The following is a 20990-nucleotide window of genomic DNA, read 5'->3' on the forward strand; positions in this document are numbered from 1 at the left end:
ATTACGTAATATTTGTGATAATTCTATGAAATTTAGTACTCATTTATAATTAAATAGGACTTACCTAACCCATGATAAGAATCACTAACCGAATAAAAATGGTATTAAAATATACACTTTTGCTTCGCGCTTTTAATGATAAATGATATGAAAATTATTGCAACACAGATTATTTTGCTTTGGGGTTGTTCCACTTGTAGATTTACGAGGAATCAATGATCAAAATAAGCCTTAGGCAAAGAAAGACATATGTCAAAAGTTTAGTTTAAAGCCGAAACAAAAGGTATCGTCAAAAATTAAACTTGAAATATAAAGAGGAATTTATAACGATCTTAAAGATAAGAGATGTACAGAGAAACAATACGTCGAGTAAAGTATACCTAAAACTTTATTACAGCAACATACGAAAAATGTAATAAATATTATAAATACATATATATATATATATATATATATATATATATATGTATAAAGTAAAGCCAAATACAACTTGCTCTTCATTGTAATAATATCGATGTTTTCTAATGACGAATAATCATAAAAATTTATGTACAATGTACGGATAACAGAAATCAAACTGCTTATTCAATCCTCAAGAAATTTAATACACGGAGCCGCAATTATGTCCCGCGAACAATCAAAAAACTCTATTGTACGTCATATAACGGTAATAAAATTTTGATTAGCTTTCACACAATAACAAAAGCCCTTTTGCTATTATTCTTTATTTACAACGCATATATTCCTTCCTATATTATACGTATATATACTTAACTAATCACATTATTGTAACAAGTTACCAAAAAATATCTACACGTAAAAATATAGATATGTATTGTATATACATATATAAACACGCTATTATATCTGCGCGCGCGTGCGTGAATGCCACGGTTGCAATACAATGTGTACATATATATACGAACTCAATTAATTATATATATATATGTATATATACTTGTTACTTCTTATATAATTAAACATCAACAAGAGGCTTTTCCATTAACAGAAGAAGCTTTCCCTTATCGTGTGCGTGTAAATATATCATTTTTATAATACATATTTGTACATGTACACGTACAGGTATTTGCACATGTTTTACGTCTGCGTATACCTAAATCTATACACATGCTCGAGAGTATCTTTTGGCTTACATCGCAAGTCTCCATCCGGGAGATCCAAAATATCGTTCTCAACGTTGAGTCTGATCTAAGCTCTAGACATCAAAATTATTCTTTTCGCCGCACATGAAGCGTATCCGCCCTGAAGAGCAACAATAGTAATGCATATATGCGTAACGTGTGTGTGTGTGTGTATGTGTGTGGGCGCGCGCGCGCAAGTAAATGCGCGCACAATACATATTAATCTCTGCAAATATATATCCGAATCTATATATGTGTCCGCTTAGTCCCTTCTCGCATTCGTGTAACGATTATCGCTGTATGACACATATGTGTCAGCTGAAAATGCGCCTATGTACATTATGCATATGTTTCAAAAATATATCCCTAAATACGGCGTTATCTGTTCCACATCGAATGTGCTGCGCGAATGCCAGTTAAAAGTTTCACTACGAACTACATTAATCTTATTAAAATATATGTTTAACAGTTACACGCATTTATAATTTGAATGTCAAGAGGAAATATCAGGTGGCCATAAAGGTCACATCGGTGTTGATCCGCCAGTCGATTGCTACTTTATTAAAAGAGCGCGAGATCACACGACGGCGATTTATTCTTTCTTTTATTTATCATCACAGACGGAAAAGAGTTAATTATACTACTAACAACATTTTCGCATTTCTCCCTCCCTTTTATCACTTTTCTTCTTTGTAACTTTTGCATGAAACCTGCTTAATCAAATTATCAAATAAGTCTGATCATAATCGACGAATAATAAAAATATATAATAAATTAACTGTACACAATTTAACACGTCGCCAATTGCCCGATCAAACTGTGATAAAAAATACAGATTTGCGTGTAAACTTCCGCGGAGTGTTATAAGAAATGTTTTATTATTTGTTTAAACTATATACATAAAAGAGACAACAAAAATTTAACTAAAAATGGTAGGGTTGCAAGTGCATTTCGTACTTATTAGAGATTCAACAAGTCGATCTTGTCACCTGAATTACGGGTGGACAAGATAACGAGTCACCCTTAACGCATTTTAAGCTACGATTAAATGTTACTCAACACTTTTACAGCATACATATGGTACACACGCGACTTTCATCGGATACTAGGAAAATAAACAGTCATGTGACTTGTTATCGCTTACTTGTACACATTATTAAATGAGATTCATAATCGTTCATACAAATATTTGAAGAATCGCGGCATTTTCATCGACATTATTAAATTATGTCATTCTTTTTCCTTAATAGAGAAAAAAGAGCGGGGCAAGAGGTGCAAGGAATCGTTAAAACAAATGAAATGCGAGAAGAACGAAGGAAGAAAGAATCGTACGAAATATTGATGGTTATTCGTCATTTTTGTAACTCGATCTCTCCATGAATGCAAAATTGCCTTTTGCATTTCACACGATTTGTATTACATTGCCTCTGCAATATATGTATGTACGTATGACAACATCCGGTGTATGCACAAGCGTACGACGATCTTATTCCGTGAAAACACGAATGCTTCAGTACTTTCTTCTTTTTGTTTCGTTTTTTTCTTCATTACTCTATTATATGATACTTTCGTATATCGACTAATGGAAGTTAGAAAAGAGCGAGCTGTAACTTCTAAAAATTCAATATCCAAGATCTGTTACGAAGTTTTCACGAATAAACTTATCCAAATCTGCGGCAGGCTATACGATCGAAATGTGAATCGGCAATAATTTCCACATATGGCAGGTAAGATGTCCAAATTCCATCTGCGACAGGCCATATATTACGTAATCTAACCGAAGTTACGGAATCCTTGATCAATGATAATATTATTATTAAGACTTTTTATCAATGTCATTGATATATATGTGTGTATCTATATAATGAAGATCACGCCTCCTCGCGACTCGGCATGCTTAATTTGTCAACATTATATGAATTAACATTTACTATTAAGCGTTCCTGTTTTGGTCCCACGAAATTGCACAATCGCTTCTAGTACTGGATACTAGGATATTTCTCTCCGAAAGAAACAATTTCGAGGATAATCGGCAAAGTGGAACTTTAATTAGAACATATACATACTCACGCGAGTCTACAGTATATTTTTGGCAATTTGTCTGTAAAATCGTTTTTCATCGGAATAATTCGTATCGCGAATGCAAAGTCAGGGACGACGACGTCTAGATATTGGAAGTCAAGACGTCGACTCAAGTCGGGAATCTGACTCAAAGATTCGTTTAGAGGAAGAAATCTGATTTTATCCTAATATTTATCTACAATGACCCTTTACAGATTACAAATACTTTTTATTGCATAGTATCGCTCGAGTTTTTAAAAACATACATCTGTCCTATGTTTACTTATTTATTGTATTACTTTCGATTTGTAGCTATTTGAAAATATAAACGCCTCGAGCGAATTAGTATGTCATTGTATATAAACTCGAATACCCTCCTCCATCCGAATCTTTACGATATTATCATAAAATCCATCTTTCTATATCTATTCTTTATACTGTGTATAAATCTGTATAAAAATCAAACAAAAAGTAAATTCGGGCTGACTGGACGATACCTTTACGTGAAAGAGCATGGATATTGTGTCTAAGAGTTCACGATTGGATTACAAAGAAATGAACAACACAAAATTCATGCTTCAACAGTGAATGTGCAGTCGCTCTTAAAACAATACGTTCCAAGTATATTCTTTAGCCAACTTTTACCTCCACGTTATTAACCCTCAATTATACATACGTTTGTGTGTGTGTGTGTGTTTGTGTGTGTGTAAAATATATACAACAAAAGTAACTTCTTTGTTTTTAACAGCCTCTATGAAATCAAGACAAGTATTAACTGTCTCGGTTAGGGTGTTTGGCAAGAAACCGTCGAGGCCAGGGTAGAGGCCAGTCATATTGTCGTGGCACTGTGCCGCCCACATTCTTCTCAAAATACTTGAAAATGGAGAACCACCAGAGCCGGGCCAAAAAGTTATTTGATCCATATTGCTGCAAAAATTTCATTGTCATTAGCGATATATAAATTACAATGCAAATATTAATCGTTATTTCGCATGTAATATTCAAATTATTTATTATATCAAATGTTATGTTTATATGTGATTATAATTAACATTATTAAAACCATATTAATTATCAATTTATATAGGTAAACTATCTTTGTCGTAGAATGGAAAATCTTCAACGTTCGAAAGTAAAACGTACCTTGAGATTTGGGTTGTTGGCTAGCGTGTGATAAATATACCACAGGCGCGTAGTAACGTAGTAAGCTATAAGTACATCCACAGTATAATGACCATGAGCTACCAAGATCATAATTACCCCGACGAGTACCGCCAGACCAGCTAACCAATGGATCGGTTGACATCTTCTTGGAGAATCTGAAATGCGTTACGAACCATTAGGGTTATGAAATTACGTCGGAATTACAGAAATACATCACGTATATCTATATTCATTTCTCGAACAAATAACCAAGATACGTACACTCCTTAATGATCAGGTAACTGAGTACAAGCACGACTGTGTGTCCACTGTAAATGTAATCTCCACAATAAGTGTGCTTGCCGTTAATTGACAAGCCGAAGCCGGAGATGAGCTGCAGGACTCTCTTTGTCACGAGAAGCGGACTGGTGTTGTTTGCTTTCGGGCTGCAATAGTAAGTTTTACTGGCGATCGGTACGACCGTCACGTACATCGTAACGCTCCTCATCATGTAGAGCAAGCTCATCAGCAGAAATATTCGTCTAGCTACTATGAATCTGTGGGAATAAACTTGATCGTTAGAAATCCTTGTCTTTAAGAAAGATCATTCGGCATCGATTTATTTATTTTGGATTTTATACGCACCTATGCTTATGAAAAATGATAAAAACCATCGCGGAATTGGACATGATCATAATGAGGACTTCCGAGACGTTAAGCGCCCAATCCTGAGCGGTGACATTGTCCAGCACTACGTCGGGAAGCGGTCCGTATGTGTTTCTATCTGGAACGCGCTCGTGTACCATCGCGAGGGAAGCTGTCGTCAGTATGAAGTTTACGACCATAAAGAGAAATGCTGTAACAGAAAACGGCGGCTTACATATATCCCTTTGCAACCATCCTTCCGTTCGAATGTAATTATCGTGCCATTTTCTTCTTTCGAAAAAAAAAGAAAAAGAAAAAAAGATGTTCCGTTTCCGAGGATGCTCGAGAGAATAACCACGGCATTAATCGACTCCGGACTCGTGTCATGCAACGACGATTCACATCGTAACAGATATCTGCGTAACGGAACTCGCGAAATCCGTTGCTCTGTGCATTTATGTTATGATTGTTATGAATTAACATTTCGCGAACGTTCAGCGAACATCCAGCTGCTCGCCTCGGTTAATTCCGATGCGAAAAGCCATCGAGATAAATCGCGCGAGCTCCAGGAAAAAGGAGATCGATCGGAGAGAAGCTCTCTGAGACAAAGCTGCGCGAGCAGACTATCAGACTGGTGCGGTGTATCGAACGAATTCCAGGCCGCGTAACGACCTCGATCTCGATGGACTCCCCGCTGTGAACGAACGTCACGTATACGGTGCCAAACTGGAGATGCTCCGAGCTCCGAGGTCGGCGAAATTAACCGGCGAGTTTCTCAATGTTTGCTTAGAAATTTATTTGCCAATTCTTGTTCCATTCTTATTACGCATTCGGCATAGGTCGTGAGAACGTGGGAAAAACCGAGGAAACTGGCAAAAATCCTCGAAATCTATAATTTCTAAAATTCCTTTAGAAATTATTTCATAATTATTGAATTATATATTAAATTATACGTTGAATTTGCGATTCCAAGAAATCTTTGAGATACAATTGCAAAATTTATTTTAAAAAATTAACTAGTTCTCACTCAAGACGATTTTCTGACATTGCAATTTTAGTCAACAATAGCGTAAATCGACTCGTCACAAATGCATAATATATATAGCTTGAATTGAAGCTACATAAATTTCTTTCAGCTCTTTGCAAATCTGGGGCTTTTATTTTAAGTTAAAACAAGTTAAAACAAGGAGAAATTACTATGTTACTGATTTTATAAGGTCAAATTTTCATACATATCTGATATCATTATTTTCAAGAGGATATCCAATAGAGATATAACTTTCTCTCTCCATATGTGTTTTAGCGTTTCAAAAGAAGAAATAATTTTCTAAAGCGATGAATCTGGCATTCGTACGTCCTCTTACCGAGAAACGTTTTCCACTTTTCCTTAGGGAAACGCGGCTCCTCGCGAAGCGGCGCTGGCATGTCGATTTTGATGATGCCGCTGCCGGAGCCATTCGGTATCCCGGGATGTCTGCCCAGGCCTTCGATATCCTTCTCGTCCTCATCGTCCTCGTAGTAGTCCGAGCCCGAGGCCACTCCGGACCACTTGTCCTTGCTCTTGGACAACGGCGCGCCGGGCAATAGCGGTTGCCGTTGATAAACATCGCTGGACTGTGCCATCCCGCTGCTGTTTCCATCAACCGCCGCCTCGACGTCCCTCTCGTGGCCCTCCCCGGCGCCCAACGGTCGATCGAAGCTTCCGTAATCGTTGTGCAAGCTAGTGGCCTTGGGATCCAATACCATCCTGCACAGAACAGAAGTCGACTTGTCCTGATCGAATCCTGACGAACCCCGGGACGATTCTCGGGATGTGTCTTACGTTAGAGGTAGAGACACCGCTGTGTCTCGAAATCGTTCGGCTAGTATCATCTCATCGACGCGCGACGATGTAACATTGAAACAGCGAAAGATGAGGAGAACGCGCGGAAACGAAGCTGACCTTGGCACACGTGCTACTTGATCGCAGAGAAGAATAACCGAGCCATTGTTGAGTGTATATAGATCAACGGAATTAAAAGACTGCTTTCCGCGTTTGTATGTAAAATAGAAGTGACCCTATCTATCCCGATCGAGAATCATTTGGCCTCGCGTTATAACACCGCACTGATGCGCGACACTTTCGTATGGGTATCTTTCTTTCTTATTTTTATATATCTAGAGTGCTTTGACTCCTTAATCCTTTCTCATTACCTGAAAATCGAGGTTTATTCGAGCAAATGCTGATGGTCGCCTGCCCAATGATCGGCACACCAATAAAAACTGATATTACACGTGACACACATCTGCGAACGGTGCACGTTTACCCGGAGCGTTCATTGCGCGCGTCACCCGTCCCGCCCTGTAAAGCGCGATATTTTTAGATATTTACCGCCTTATGAAGGGAAAAGGTTATCGCGACCGAAAAAAAAGCGCGGATTCTAACAATAAATTGAGCTGACGAAAGCCGTTCACTGCGAGCGCGAGCGCGGAGGCGACCACGACCACGACCACGACCGCGAATGAGATGACTGTTGATCCACGGATAGCATCAAGACTCACTCCACGCGATGCGAGAACGTAACCGCGGAAGCGTCATCGATGGATGCGGCTGCCAGAACTGCAATGGTATTATCTTGGGGTCCGCGGGTTCGCGCGACGGACAAGGTAACGATCAGCCAAATGAGAGTCAACGGCGGCGATCGATGCAATCACACACAATCGCGCTCAAGTAAAATATTTTTATACGTAATAGTTTTTGGGGCGCGTTTGTCCTTACCCCTATACCACAAGAAAGTAACGATTGGAACGCGACAAGTGTATAGTTGCGAGTGGAAAAACGTTATTATTTTATTTTCTTACGTAGCATCCATTATGACGAGTCTCTATCTTTTCTTTTATTTACCTCCGCCTCGCGCACGTCGCCCGGCATCTCCAAAACTCTCGTCAAACCAATAACCAAATGAAACGCGTTCCAATGAAATGCAACGGTTTCGAGCTACAAGTATCGCGTCGGAATCATATGTCCACCCGTATATGATATAAATGTTTAATATCAAAGACCATGCTTAACGCGATACGTGATTTCGTGGGAAAGGTAACGTCTGTCCCGGACACCTCGAGCTCGGCTAAGCGGTAAGGCTAAGCATCGTCCACGTTTATTGAACAAATTACGGTCCGACGATGCGGAAAATGGTATAGTTTGCGCTCATTATAGCCTAGAACCCATTATGGTCTAGAACGTCGAGAGCGCTCGCGAGAAATGACCTGTGATTACACAATTTTACTATTGTGACGTATCTCTCGATCAGTCGGAGTAATCGGTATCAGGATATAATTTAAACTACAATCCTCGAGAGATCCTCAAAGTAGATTGTCATATTGTGCAATTTCTGATATAACACATATATATATGTATATATGTATACTTAACTTTTTGAAGAAATATCGTGTTAATTTTCACGTACTATAATTAAAAGACTCTTGCGCTCCAAGTGCCGATCTGGTCGACTTTAAGAATAATTTTCGCGCTTCCTAAGTCAATTGATTAAACGATAAAATGACAATAATTATAAAATTGTGCTAAAACGTAATGTGTTTTATTTCTTTCTTAATACTTAAATAAGCATGAGATATACGACACATATATGACATATTATGAATCCACGCGGGTGAATTAACATTATGGCGCGCGAAATAAATTATCGACATTGCGTGAAAATCTACGGAGCGCAAAGGGCTAAGGATTTTAATTTAAAGCTGGTTGTATTGCGAGGACATATGGGATGCGAAAAAATTCTAAAACCATCATAAATAGCGATTTTTGTTGACATTTTCGCTGAAGAAAAATCGACCTGGAATTAGTCGAAGAATCCGCCTTTGCAAAGTAATGCGCGTAGATATAGGACCCAACAATAGGTCCTATTTATATACAAGACTCGACGTAAAAATGCGAGTGTCCAGAACGAGAGAGAGAGAGAGAGAGAAAGAGAGAGAGAGAGAGAGAGAGAGAGAGAGAGAGAGAGAGAGAGAGAGAGAGAGAGAGAGAGAGAGAGAAGACCTCTCGCGCGAGACGTCTCTCAGGAAATGGATTCCCATAAGGCGGATATTGCTTTTGTGAGGTCAAAAGGCGCGATTCCCAGAATGTGACTTCTCGGTTCGTGTAGGTTCTCGATAAGTCGTATACCTATGAAGCGAGAGCTTTCTCACCTCGATAACGACCCTTTTGATCCAACTAGCGATCTTATGGACGAATTCGACGTGTAGAAAGGAGTCTGATCCTGAGAGTTGTCACAACTAATCCAAGTACCACTCTCACGGAGAGAGTTAGAAATTTCAGAGTGTTGTTGACGAGTTTTTACGAGTTAGGGAAGATAATGGGAGGATACGATACACGCATAGGAACTGTTTGTCAAAAAAAACAATCAATTAACCCTTGTTCGTATGTGCATTCTAACAAGAGTTGAGTTACTTCACAAAGTATACATTTAATCTTGATATCTTAGAGAATTTTTAAGGTTTCGTAATCATAACAACTCGTCGCGTCGCGTAAAAGAGTCACGCTTCGCGTGTACTTGTCGCGAGACACTACCGTGTCTCTTGATATACAATATTTTAAAAGAGATTTTAATGTGCTACGTAAAGATGCTTAAAACATGACTACAACTCACTCTCATAACGTGCGCGGTGCGAGTTGTTATATATAATGCTGCCCATTTATCGCGCAACGCGTATGTCGCCTCTGTTTTATTCTAATTAATTCGCAAAGCTCGTTAGTATTATACGCAACCTAGCATGTCATCGCACGTATACTTAAACCGGGAACTTGTGTCTTTGTGTCAAACTTTCGTAAAGAAAAGGAAAATTAAATGCGAAAGTTATAGTCATCAATAAAAGTATTTCGTAAAGCAATAACGGTTTTCAATTCCAAATTTGAAGTTAAATGTCAAATATCTGGAATATTTTAAATTTAAACGCACACACACATCTCTTTAACTAAATTAAAGCTAAATTTTATTACCTTTAATTACATGCTTTTGCGAGACACCACGTATATAAAGTATGAGTATACTTGAGACAATATCAGCTCTTAAAGACGGATTATTTACTTATTCAGTTAGAATAGTTAAATACTTACTATTCTAAGGTCTTATATGCCTAGTATGTAGAAGTCTCAATAACTTTTGTAACAGGTGAACATTTTCACATAACTATGTTCGAGAACATACGACACTGTCTAGCGCTTCGTAATCCATTAGCGTAAAAACACGATAAACTTTTGCGACAGCCAAACAGTTATCATTATTGTCTTCTACTGCTACACTACTACTACTACTACTACTTATTAGTATTCACTATATTACTATTCTGATGCGTCACTATGCCAAATTGCAATACGCGGTTTGTTGTGGGACACGATAAGCATAGCCGTTTGCCAATGCAAAACAATACAAATCGTGTCAATACAAATGCAACAATGCTTAGAATTTGTAAACTATTCTATATTTAAACGATTACGATAGCTTCATTTATTTCACAAGACCACGTGAATTGCTCGGGAAAAAACCCATGTGTATGTATTTAATGCTCATTGCGAATGCACATTAGTGATAAAAGTAACCGTAAATATACCGCATACTGATAATAGACTAAAGACCTCGCTTCGCGTATACGCTTCGATATTACATCGCGAACGATTATATTATTTCTGCCTCTGAGAAATATTTGAAAGAAAATGCAAACCAAGAAAAAATACTTCAGAAATTATTGGTTTTTTACAAAGAAGATTTTTTTCCTACAAAAGTTACAAAAATATATCCTTTTCAAAATTCTGACTCAAATTTTGTCGATGACAAAATTTCGCGTATAATATTGGGCTAACATAAATATGCCAAATGTTCAACAAAGAAATAAATGTGATTGATGACTCAGTTAACTAATATTCAATTCAAGGTACACGAGATATGGAGTTTATGAACTCAACAGGAAGAGAAATATGATTTATGACCTAATCAAATATATTTTTTGTCCCAAAGATCGATTGTTCGTGATATTCATGACAATTTATAATTATTATCTTTTATTATCGCGCAAAAGCGATCGCATGGTATCGTAATAGCTGAAACCACCTATGATTTTCAAAACCTATGGTTTTGATTGCAATATCGCGCTATTCTCTCAAATTAAACGCGCCACAAAATTGCTATTCCACCACACATCACACATCGCAGACTAAGTACGAAGTAATTTGCAGAACTATACGATCTTTCCGTTGCCAATAACGGCGTAAAATAGAAAACTGCACTTAACATAACTATGTTATGATTGTATATTTGAATAAATCACTGAGAATATAATAATGTTCAATGAAACTTAATATCAGCTCAATCAGCTTGTGATACACCATTATCTGATCTTTCCTAAATAAAAAAGCTTCAATAAAAAAAGCATTACCTCAAATTTCTAAATCCAGAATAATATTTGGTCTCTCTTTCATTTCCTAAATACAATAGAGAATCTCGACAATTAAAATTATCGACATATAAAAAAGGGAAAAATTTAATTTTTATTTTATTTCTAAAGCTATTCTACCAGATTTCATTATACTTTATACCACTTTTCTTTAAAAGATTTTAGGCTCGAGAATTAATCGAGAAATTTCCTGAATGTTAAAGATCAACTACATTAGTCATAATTTTCTGGAGATAGATACATTATTCGTTTTCGAGATTATAGGGTCACGGGGAGCTCGGAAAGATCGATCGGGGGTACAATCACCGCTGTGCTCAGACACAATTCAAGAATTCAACAAGCCGTATCAGAAAACTAACGAGATTTCTTGCGAACTCAATCTTGCTATTATATGCGTCGGGATGATTCACACATTCACTGAATAACTTACAACACAGGTTGTTCAAATGGTGCTGTGAAAAGTATTGATTATTGTATACATTCTACAAAAAAAAAGTCTAAAAGCGGTTCTTTCCGCGAATCGAAAAAGATTAGCCAGCATGGTGCTCGTCGAATAATATTTCTTTACAAGTTTGTTATTATACAAATTACAAACGTAATATATCAATGCAATGCCATTATCAAATTGTCACAACTGTCACAAATATCGAAAGAGATAAATCTTTTTTTTTCCTCCTCCGTATATGTTTAGCGTCAAATTGACGTTGCCAGGCTACGTGCCTGGTATGCTACATTTCCACGTATCAAGTAAGGTAATATAGTGAGCAGATAAGTTTTTATGTTATTACAGAATGTATGATTTAAAAAAAGAGAGAAATTGATGAAATGTCCGTGTATTTAACTGGATTTTATCGCGCGCGCGACTCTTTTTTTATAATCTACTAATTCGAGCACGAGCTATAGCTTCTGATCGAACGCTATGTAATTACGTCACGAATAACGAACCGCCCAACTCATGAGTCATTTCCTTTTTCCTCTCACAATCAAATGATTCACGGCAGCCGACTGCCGATATTTCTAATTAATTTCCAATTGTACAAATAGATGCTATATGTTGACAGCATCGAGGTGTCGAATAATGGTATCAGCTCGTTAATGAATAACGTTAGAAAATGAATTTTATATATTCGCAAAAATATGTTATTGCCGCGAGAAAAGTAATTACATTAATATAAATGACTAGATACTCGACATAGTACATTCGTCACAAACTTAATGAAGTAATAGAACAATGTAATGATCTGCGTTTTTAACCGTTTTTGAAAAATATCTTATAATAATAATATCTTATAATAATACCGGGTAGCATAAATGACCAAATTAATGGTAAATAATGTAGCATGAGGAATATTGCACCGGCTTGGTCATTTCGAAGAATCGATGACGAATCTTAACATAAAATTGTAATTAGAATTGACCGTTACGGAGGCGAACAAAGGTGATGATCAGATGACACTCGCTCAGAACATTTCCATCACAACGACACATAAAGACGTCATAGCCAAAAGAAAAAAAGTTGCTTCGTGTATATCGCTTTCGGCTCATTTTACAATCTGTGTTCTCGTCTGTTTAAATATCAAGCCAATAACTCCGAAAATAATAAGTAAAATATTCAAAGTTTTTGTATCTTTTATTAGCGATTCAAATTGGTATAATCTTTGATGAAATCGATTTTTGATAAGACACCACAAGAACGATCGGTCAATAAGCATCGAGATTCTACTCGTTATCGAGAATGAAAATATATCGAAATATACATTGATTTCAATTGCCAAGCATTTTCGTTCGATTACAATTATTGATTTTTTGAACGCATCTGGTATCTTCGATGCAGAATACATAATTGCAGTTTACAGCGGATAAGATATTGGAAAACAATATCTTATTTGTTTGGCTGATCCAGCTTTATAAGTCTTCTCAACTCGCTCGCTGATAATCCAAGGATCGATATGATATTGATGTACACGTTGGCAGCTAAGTATAATATCTCGTATCGACAATAGGGATTCGTCACGGAGCCGACCTCTTGCGACGGTCGCGGCGGCGCGGCGCGACGGTTTTGGCCACGTTATCACCACGTTAAAATATATCCGCCATCCCGCCGGACATAAATACAATGAACATCGCGTTACGTAAGAATTGCAGAGACGTTGGGAAGCATTTCCTGGAGGAAAATCCACGTAGAAGAAAAGGAATAAAAAAAAAGACACGAGAAAACGTTCTAATCAGGCCTATAGGTCACAAGTAGTGAAACTAACAGAGCACTAGATATCGAGCGTGTTTTTACTCACACGTCAAGTAAAAAAACTGTTCGTAGAGGCTTCATAAGTGTGACTACCGCGCCACATATGTAATTACTACAGGAAAACTGCGTATGGGTTAACGAGAAAGAGAAAAAGAGAGGGAGACGAAGACCTGGAGAGAGAGGGAAACTGTGGTAACCCTGGACAGATAAGAGAGAGAAGAGGTAAAAGAGAAGAGCGGAAAGGGGAGGGTATACGACGCGAGGGCAGGGCTGAAAATCGAAACGACAGACGACAGAATGAGTCGAGACGACGATGAGCGGATAAAAACCAAGAGTAAAAATTACGATAGAGTTAATATCAGAATATCACACGCAGCTATATTACATTAAAATTAAAAATGCAAAAGGGCCAACCGATTGCGTAAGAACATGCGCCGCGCCGTGAAAAACTGGCGCGCGGCGCGGCGAAGGGATGGGAAGGAAAGCATGATACTTGACGGTAAGAGATACCGTGCAAGACGACGCAACAAGAGAAATCCTGAGATTAATGTCGTAAAATGAGACAATGAAATCAGAATAACGCGCTCGTACTGTCATAGCTGTTAGTGCTATTATACGGAACTCGAGTGGTGACGGCGGATCAAGATCAAGTGAAAAGCCAAATCACTCCAAAGCCTCGTGAGAGGCATTGCTCCAAAAATATTTAGTTGAAAAAATTCGACAATTGCGTGCACGATCATTCGAGTTAATCTACCTAATGTCAAGTAGAATGTTAGGAGAAAGAAGATATGCTTCTCATTGTCAGTGTAGACTTTACATGGCTATATTTGGTGGGTACGTATATATATATATATATATATATATATCGATATATATATATATATCGAACGAAACTCGAAACGAGCTAAGTGCCGAGAGGCGTGAAAAATAAAGGAGATATTTTATAGATCCAAAGTTTGGCGGATCTAAAAACGGAGTAAAAGCTATTTCGATCGCGCGCGTTTCCTCGTGCACGTGCACTCGGCAGCGACGACGAGTGCGCGTGCACTCGGATACACGCAGGTGGTTCACGCGGCTCACAAGATCTAACGTTACCATCAGCTAAGGCCCTTACAATTAAAAGGGCGATCGATCGCTCTTCCATGATTTCACGCGTGCTTCATCAGATCAGATCAGATCAGATCATGGTCGCGCCTTCGCGAAGAAAGTCACTTTCGTGACAAAGATCGACGAATGTCGTAAATCTTAAAGAGGTGTTATCTATGTATCATGAGACGTGCGTGATAAATATAACCCGCGAATTAAAACGAGTACTCGGTGAATGATGAATTGCAATATCAAGTTATCAGGCATTTTCACGTTTCTCGGAATTACCAAATTTCTTGAAAAAGCCTCTCTTTCTTTCAGGACTTAACAGATTATCGATAATTCTATTTGAAAAAATATATATATAAATATATATATAGGTTTCTTCAGATTTTCTCGAAGCATTCCGGAGATTTTGATCGATTTAGATTGACGCAACAAATCGTTTCACACAGATAATTTGCATCGCGGTTGACGATGGCCAAGGTCAGCTGCTTTTTCTAAGAATAGTCGCATAGTTGTCGCGAGACGAACGAGGCTCGATTAACGGAAGGAGGGACTAACCGCCTCGAAGATTGAGACGACGACGGTGTTGTCGCTTTCTCGCCTGATACCGAACTCGCGTTGACTTTGAAATGCGTTGTACGTGATAACGCGATGTCGACTAATCTATATCTACAATCATTTGAGCGCTGTACGTCGTGTAGCGCAATCTAAAAAATTAACAAATCAACTTGCTAACTAATGGAATTTATAATCGAAGAAATTTTTCCTTGTCAATTATCTCATTGCCATCCTTGAAAAAAATCAAGATTGTTAGCACGACGCATTTCAGAGCACATCCTCGTTTCAGCATTCGTATCTGCGATGGACCAAATAAACATCTGATATATTTTCATAATCAGCTGTCCGAACAAATGTTTCTAGCTGTACGCGACACTAGCTGGATCTGCATCTGCGTCACGGATTACACGCGCGTGCCGCAACAATGAATATAAATGATCGTTAGACATTTTTTCGCAGTATTTTTTATAATCGCGATAATTATCTCATGATTTTAACGCTGCGTTTTAAAATGTCAGATGACATGTATATAAAGAAATATTCGATAGACCAATATAAGTAATGTAGTTTGAAAATGAAATAATGCGAATGTGTCGTCGTTATAACGTTCGAGTTGTGTACAGCTATAAAAATCGGTCATATAAAGGCAGGCGGCACTCGGTTTCAAGATTATAAGCGGGATAAGACCGTTTGTATTAAAAAATTTCAAATACAATTGAACCAAATTTCGTGCAAATCTTAACATGTTAAGTTTTAAATAATTAATGTCTTGATTTTCGTAAAAAAAAATCACTTTTTTCAAAGAAAAGCAATTCACGTTTTAATTAGCGACACATTCAAATTTGTCAAACAATTCCTCCAAATAATCGCGTCGTCTGCAGTAAAAACCTATAAATCACGCCTTATGACGAAAATGATATCGGTTTACTAAAGCGATAATGCACGATAATAATAAAGTGATATATCAATCTATCGAGTACCAATGATAAATATTTTCATATACTTGTCATAAAAATTTTTCATTTTCAGTATGTAGCGTTTTAATGCTATTTTGAACTTGTAATATTCTATAGTTCGTGCGAGAAAAATGATATCGCGATATCAAATATTTTTCCTAACGAGCTAAAAATTGTTAAAAAGAAAACTTGATTATAAAACGGATTCCATAATTCTAGGTGCGAAACAAACATGTTGTGATTGGCGCGATATCATTAGCATAACTGTGCTGTCATGATAACAGAACGGCAGAAATAAGAGCATAATAGGCAATAGGCCAATGTCCATCTTACACAGAGACGATAGCGCGCGTTATCTCCTAAGCATTTAATCTCGCGGAACATAAATGTGTAGAATTGTGGATACAATACAAGTAATATTCCTACGTATGAAAAGGAGATAAAATTTCATGCTAAACCCCCAGAGAAATCAACGACATAACAAACGCAACAAGTAGAATCGTACGATGTGAACGCAACGCACAGTGTCATATCCGGAGAGGGTGTACGATTCAGGAAGAGCAACAATAAGCAATAAGGTGTAAAACGAAGCTTCGGCATGCGACAATACCCAGAATTATGTATCCAGAACTTAAACGTACAACGTACAAATGTGCCCCGACGCGACGACGACGGTTACGAGTTACAAGCGGGCGCAACGAAATCGTAAGAGAAATAATAGAAAAAAATAAATAAGTAACCTGTAAATTAGGTCTCGCTATACCTTGTTAAAGCACTGGGCAATTCGACCTTGACAGGTAGTCTTAATTTATGCATTTTACTTTATACGTACACACACACACACTACTATGTCAATTGCAGTTTCAGACAAAGTTTCCTCCTTCCCTCCCTCTATCTTTCACTCTCTCTTTCTCTCTTTCTCTCTCTTTCTCCCGAAGCCAGCTGCCGCCTGCCAGATGCGTAGCGCTCGCACGCACGCACGCACACACGTGTTTATACGATTATGCGTTATAATCGTATATAGCTGTGTGCTACGAGACTACGTGCGAAGAGAGGGACGAGGACGAGAGGTAACGAGAAACATAACCAACAAAATACGCATCCGAATACGGTGGCTTTCTTATGAGGGGTATGCAGGAAGGAGAGAGAGAGAGAGCCAGAAAGAGAATAAACGGAGCGTGGGATGGAGACGGAGATGGAGAGAAACAGACCAGGGGAAAATTAGAGAAAGAGAAAGAGAGAGAACGTGTGAAACAAGAGGGCCACACAACACTAATGAAACGACACACGAACGAAACTAACCAACTATATAACGGAGGAGCGGGGGAGAGGGCAGTCTAGTGAATGATTTTACATGGACACTGGATGGCAAACGACTCCTCTTCGAGCACGCGCCCGTCTCTCGGCGACGACGGATTCTCGGGACTAGATCTTGGACGCAAATTCATTTAGTCACTGTTAGTCACGCCCGCACGTATATAAAGTATATGTATATGTACGTCGTGAATGTAACTTTGTTCCGTTCCGTGAACGTGCGAGAACGTATCGGACGTCAGAGCGCGCCGGACGACGCCACCGCGGCACCGGTGACGATTCCTGAGCATCCGTCGCGAGGTCCGCACTTTGCACTCTCCGCACTCCGCACGCTCGTCGCACAAACTAAATGACCGACTAGACCACCGACACCGACTACGCGCACAACTTGCAACAACTTGCGCCTGCCGCCTTGCGCCGCTTCAGCATGCTTCAGCCTGGCTTCAGCCGTGGTTCGCGCACTCCGATCAGACGTGACGTTTCATAGAAAAAAAAAAAAGGACGGGCGAAGATGGCGTCATCCGATCATCCGATTCGTTCTCGTCGTTCCTCGACCCTCGTTCCTCGTTCCTCGCGCGTCGCGAGTCGCGACGAAACAACGGACCGGAGACCGGAGAATGAAAAATCCGTACATTTACGCATGTAGAGCGAGAACGACGGAAGAATCACCGAAGAATCATATGTGAAAATCTTAGCGTTCGTCCACGAGGACGAAGCAAGGAGTTACTAAAGCTTGTTTACGCGCGCGGACACGTTTATCGTGCATTCCTAGTTCGTCACCGACGGCAACTGGTCGCGCCACTGACCGACCGGTCCTGCGCGTCACCGCGCGGCGAGCGGCGACACGAGCACATCGACGACGGTTACGGCAAGCGAGATATCGACCGATACCTACCCGCCAGAATTTGAATCGTTTCTCTAGTTCTAGTATTTCTTATCTCATATTGATATCGAGATCGGAGATAAACCTCAATCGAATGTGACCGGAATTAGTTTTCAAGATATCAAATGATTTACAAAGCTGATTTACAAAGCCTGACCGTGAATTAGCGTTAATCACCGTCAACTAAATCGTTTATTACTGTCTCTGTTATACAACATAGTCCAATAATAAAGAAAAACGAATAATCAATTTGACTACAGCGAGAATTGATCGACATCGCTTGTCTGAGTTTCATAGACAAGGTTTCAACTTGTCTATCCCATGTCGATTTGCAAATTAGAAAAATAGAATGTTGTATGTTTATAAAAACGGCACTAACCAGAGTAACCATCAGTGGAACGAATCATTTGTTTTGCCTTTTTTAAGGAATGATAATAAATAGAAAAGAGTAACTTGTTGTAGTACTTATTGACCTTTCCACATGTCCGTGTCACCGACATCGCGTATCTTGACATTCGATCGCGATCTTATCAAGTACGAAAGTACCTACGTACGAGAATGAAATGCATGAGAACAATGAAAAATGTGGTACAGACGTAACGATGAAAATATTGCTTTATTCAAAGCGGGTGAGATACATTATTGATGCCGGTTTAATGCTGCTCGCAAATCTGGCTGGAAGTACTAACGCGACACCATGATATACGATCTGATCCTTTCTTCGAGTGATGGATTGGATAACGCATAATGTAACTGTAATGATAAAATAATGGATAACACATGATAAGTAATTGACAATGTCTCACGACAGAAATATAAAAATATGCAATTGCTACAAGTAATAATAAAAGCAGAAATCAAAAGTGGCCGCGCTACAATGATCGTTTGACGTGCCAAAAGTAATTAAAAGTGATTATATTGTTAAACCTACGATCTACGATCTATATATGTATATGATTGCCTTCCTGCTCTTCGTCATGGATTCAAGTCGGATTCAGCCAGATGCCGATTGCCGATGAGCAATGCATAAAGATTGAGTAAACTAACAATTTGCTTAGCTGATTTTTTCCACAAATGACAATCCGACAAATAACCAGTTAAAAAATATACCGTAATATAGTTCCTTTACTTAAAAGTAGATGGTATAGAAAAGCAATTAAATCTTTATATTTAACACAATAGCACGTTCTTTTAATCATTTCGTATTATTCATGCAACTCAAAATTGCCAAAGCAGGGCAAGCACACAGAAGTGGGTATTCGCAGAGAACACGTGTTGGGAAAAACGAACGGATAATCGTTTACCTAAGCAAGGCTTTCCTCCAGCAGTAGTCCGTCTCGATAACGAGCAACTGCAATTTCATCATATATGTGGACGTGGCCCAAGACATACGAACGAATCTTATACGTCTAAGAGTTCTTCTTTGTCTCCCGGCAAAAATTTTCCCCCATCTTCAATCCTTTCTTTGCCTCCAGTCTCCTCCTCCTCTTCTTTTTCGTGGATGCAGGCGCAGTTCGGCTTATCCGAGTTGCGATACTTGCGATTAGCCGTGCGCGACCCAATTATCCAGGTCTGTGCTATCGATCAATCGGAACGGAAAACGGAACACACGGAGCGCCGAGCGAACTGACGCGTAAAACGTAAAGATTCTTTCTTCCTCCTTCCTCTTTCTCTGCGACAAAAGAAGGCGAAAGCAGGAAGATGCAAATCGAAGGTTTCTCCTTGGGAAGCGCACGAAATGACACACTGTACGGTATATAGCTGATGCGCTAAACGCTATATGATGACCGCTTATTTTTGGAAAGCGATGAGAAAACGGAAGCGCGAGTTGCAAGATCTCAACCTCGACGAGAACGTTTTTCCGATCATCTTCGTAGCTTCTTGCCGTTTATACATGTCTCTATCTGCTGTTGGTTTCTTACACCAAAACTCGGATAATGATGAAAAAAAATGACCGGGAAACCCGTCTAGCTGGCAGCCCGCTAAGCCCGCTTGCACTGTAAGCTGTAACCCGTAACTGATATACGCGCTTCTCTTCTTCTCTATCCTGCTCTTTCCACGCGGACCCGACGCGGATGACGGACGGCGGACGGACCGACGACGACGACGACACGTCGCGACTCGCGAATCTCGCGATCCGCCGACGGCCGACGAAGGCGCACGCGCTGCCTCATGGATCGCCGTTTCTCCGTCACGAACAAGTGCGAACAAGTGTTACGACCAGCTAACGTTACTAGTGACGTCATGCAGGACAAGGGCACCGAATCATTCGCGAATGTCCAGCAGCTGTGCAGGATTAACCCTCCAAGGCCACGCGCATTCAAAATGCATGTATGAGAAGAAACCTTCTGTGTGTAGGATCTCTTCTTTTGGACTAGGACCATTTCCTGAGGATAAAATCTAAAACCACGCATAAGGAAAACAAATTAATACGGACAAATATAATATGACAGATAATCAAGATACTTAAAATAATGTTTTCTGTTTTGTTATCATCAATA

At 39.0% G+C, this 20990-nt stretch overlaps 1 protein-coding gene across 11 annotated transcripts; it reads right to left on the reverse strand.

Moving 5' to 3' along the window:
* Window positions 1–709: 709 nt before the first annotated feature.
* LOC112463936 (phosphatidylcholine:ceramide cholinephosphotransferase 2-like) lies at window positions 710–19879 on the reverse strand. 11 transcript variants are annotated; one of them, XM_025030662.1, is made up of 7 exons: window positions 17595–18418; window positions 17056–17138; window positions 6356–6738; window positions 4992–5202; window positions 4629–4903; window positions 4347–4522; window positions 3975–4130 (listed from the first exon to the last, which is right to left on the reverse strand). In XM_025030662.1, exons 2-7 carry the CDS (start codon window positions 17106–17108, stop codon window positions 3975–3977), a joined length of 1254 nt encoding a protein of 417 aa, XP_024886430.1. In that variant the 5' UTR covers window positions 17109–17138; window positions 17595–18418. The 11 variants fall into 11 exon arrangements, with proteins under 11 accessions (XP_024886428.1, XP_024886430.1, XP_024886429.1 ...); XM_025030660.1 differs by lacking the exons at window positions 17056–17138; window positions 17595–18418 and adding an exon at window positions 19794–19879 and having other exon boundaries at window positions 710–4130; XM_025030661.1 differs by having other exon boundaries at window positions 17056–18416.
* Between the last annotated feature and the right edge of the window lie 1111 nt (window positions 19880–20990).

The sequence above is a fragment of the Temnothorax curvispinosus genome, unplaced genomic scaffold (assembly GCF_003070985.1).
Source record: "Temnothorax curvispinosus isolate PA1 unplaced genomic scaffold, ASM307098v1 QBEX01013735.1, whole genome shotgun sequence".
NCBI lineage: Eukaryota > Metazoa > Arthropoda > Insecta > Hymenoptera > Formicidae > Temnothorax > Temnothorax curvispinosus.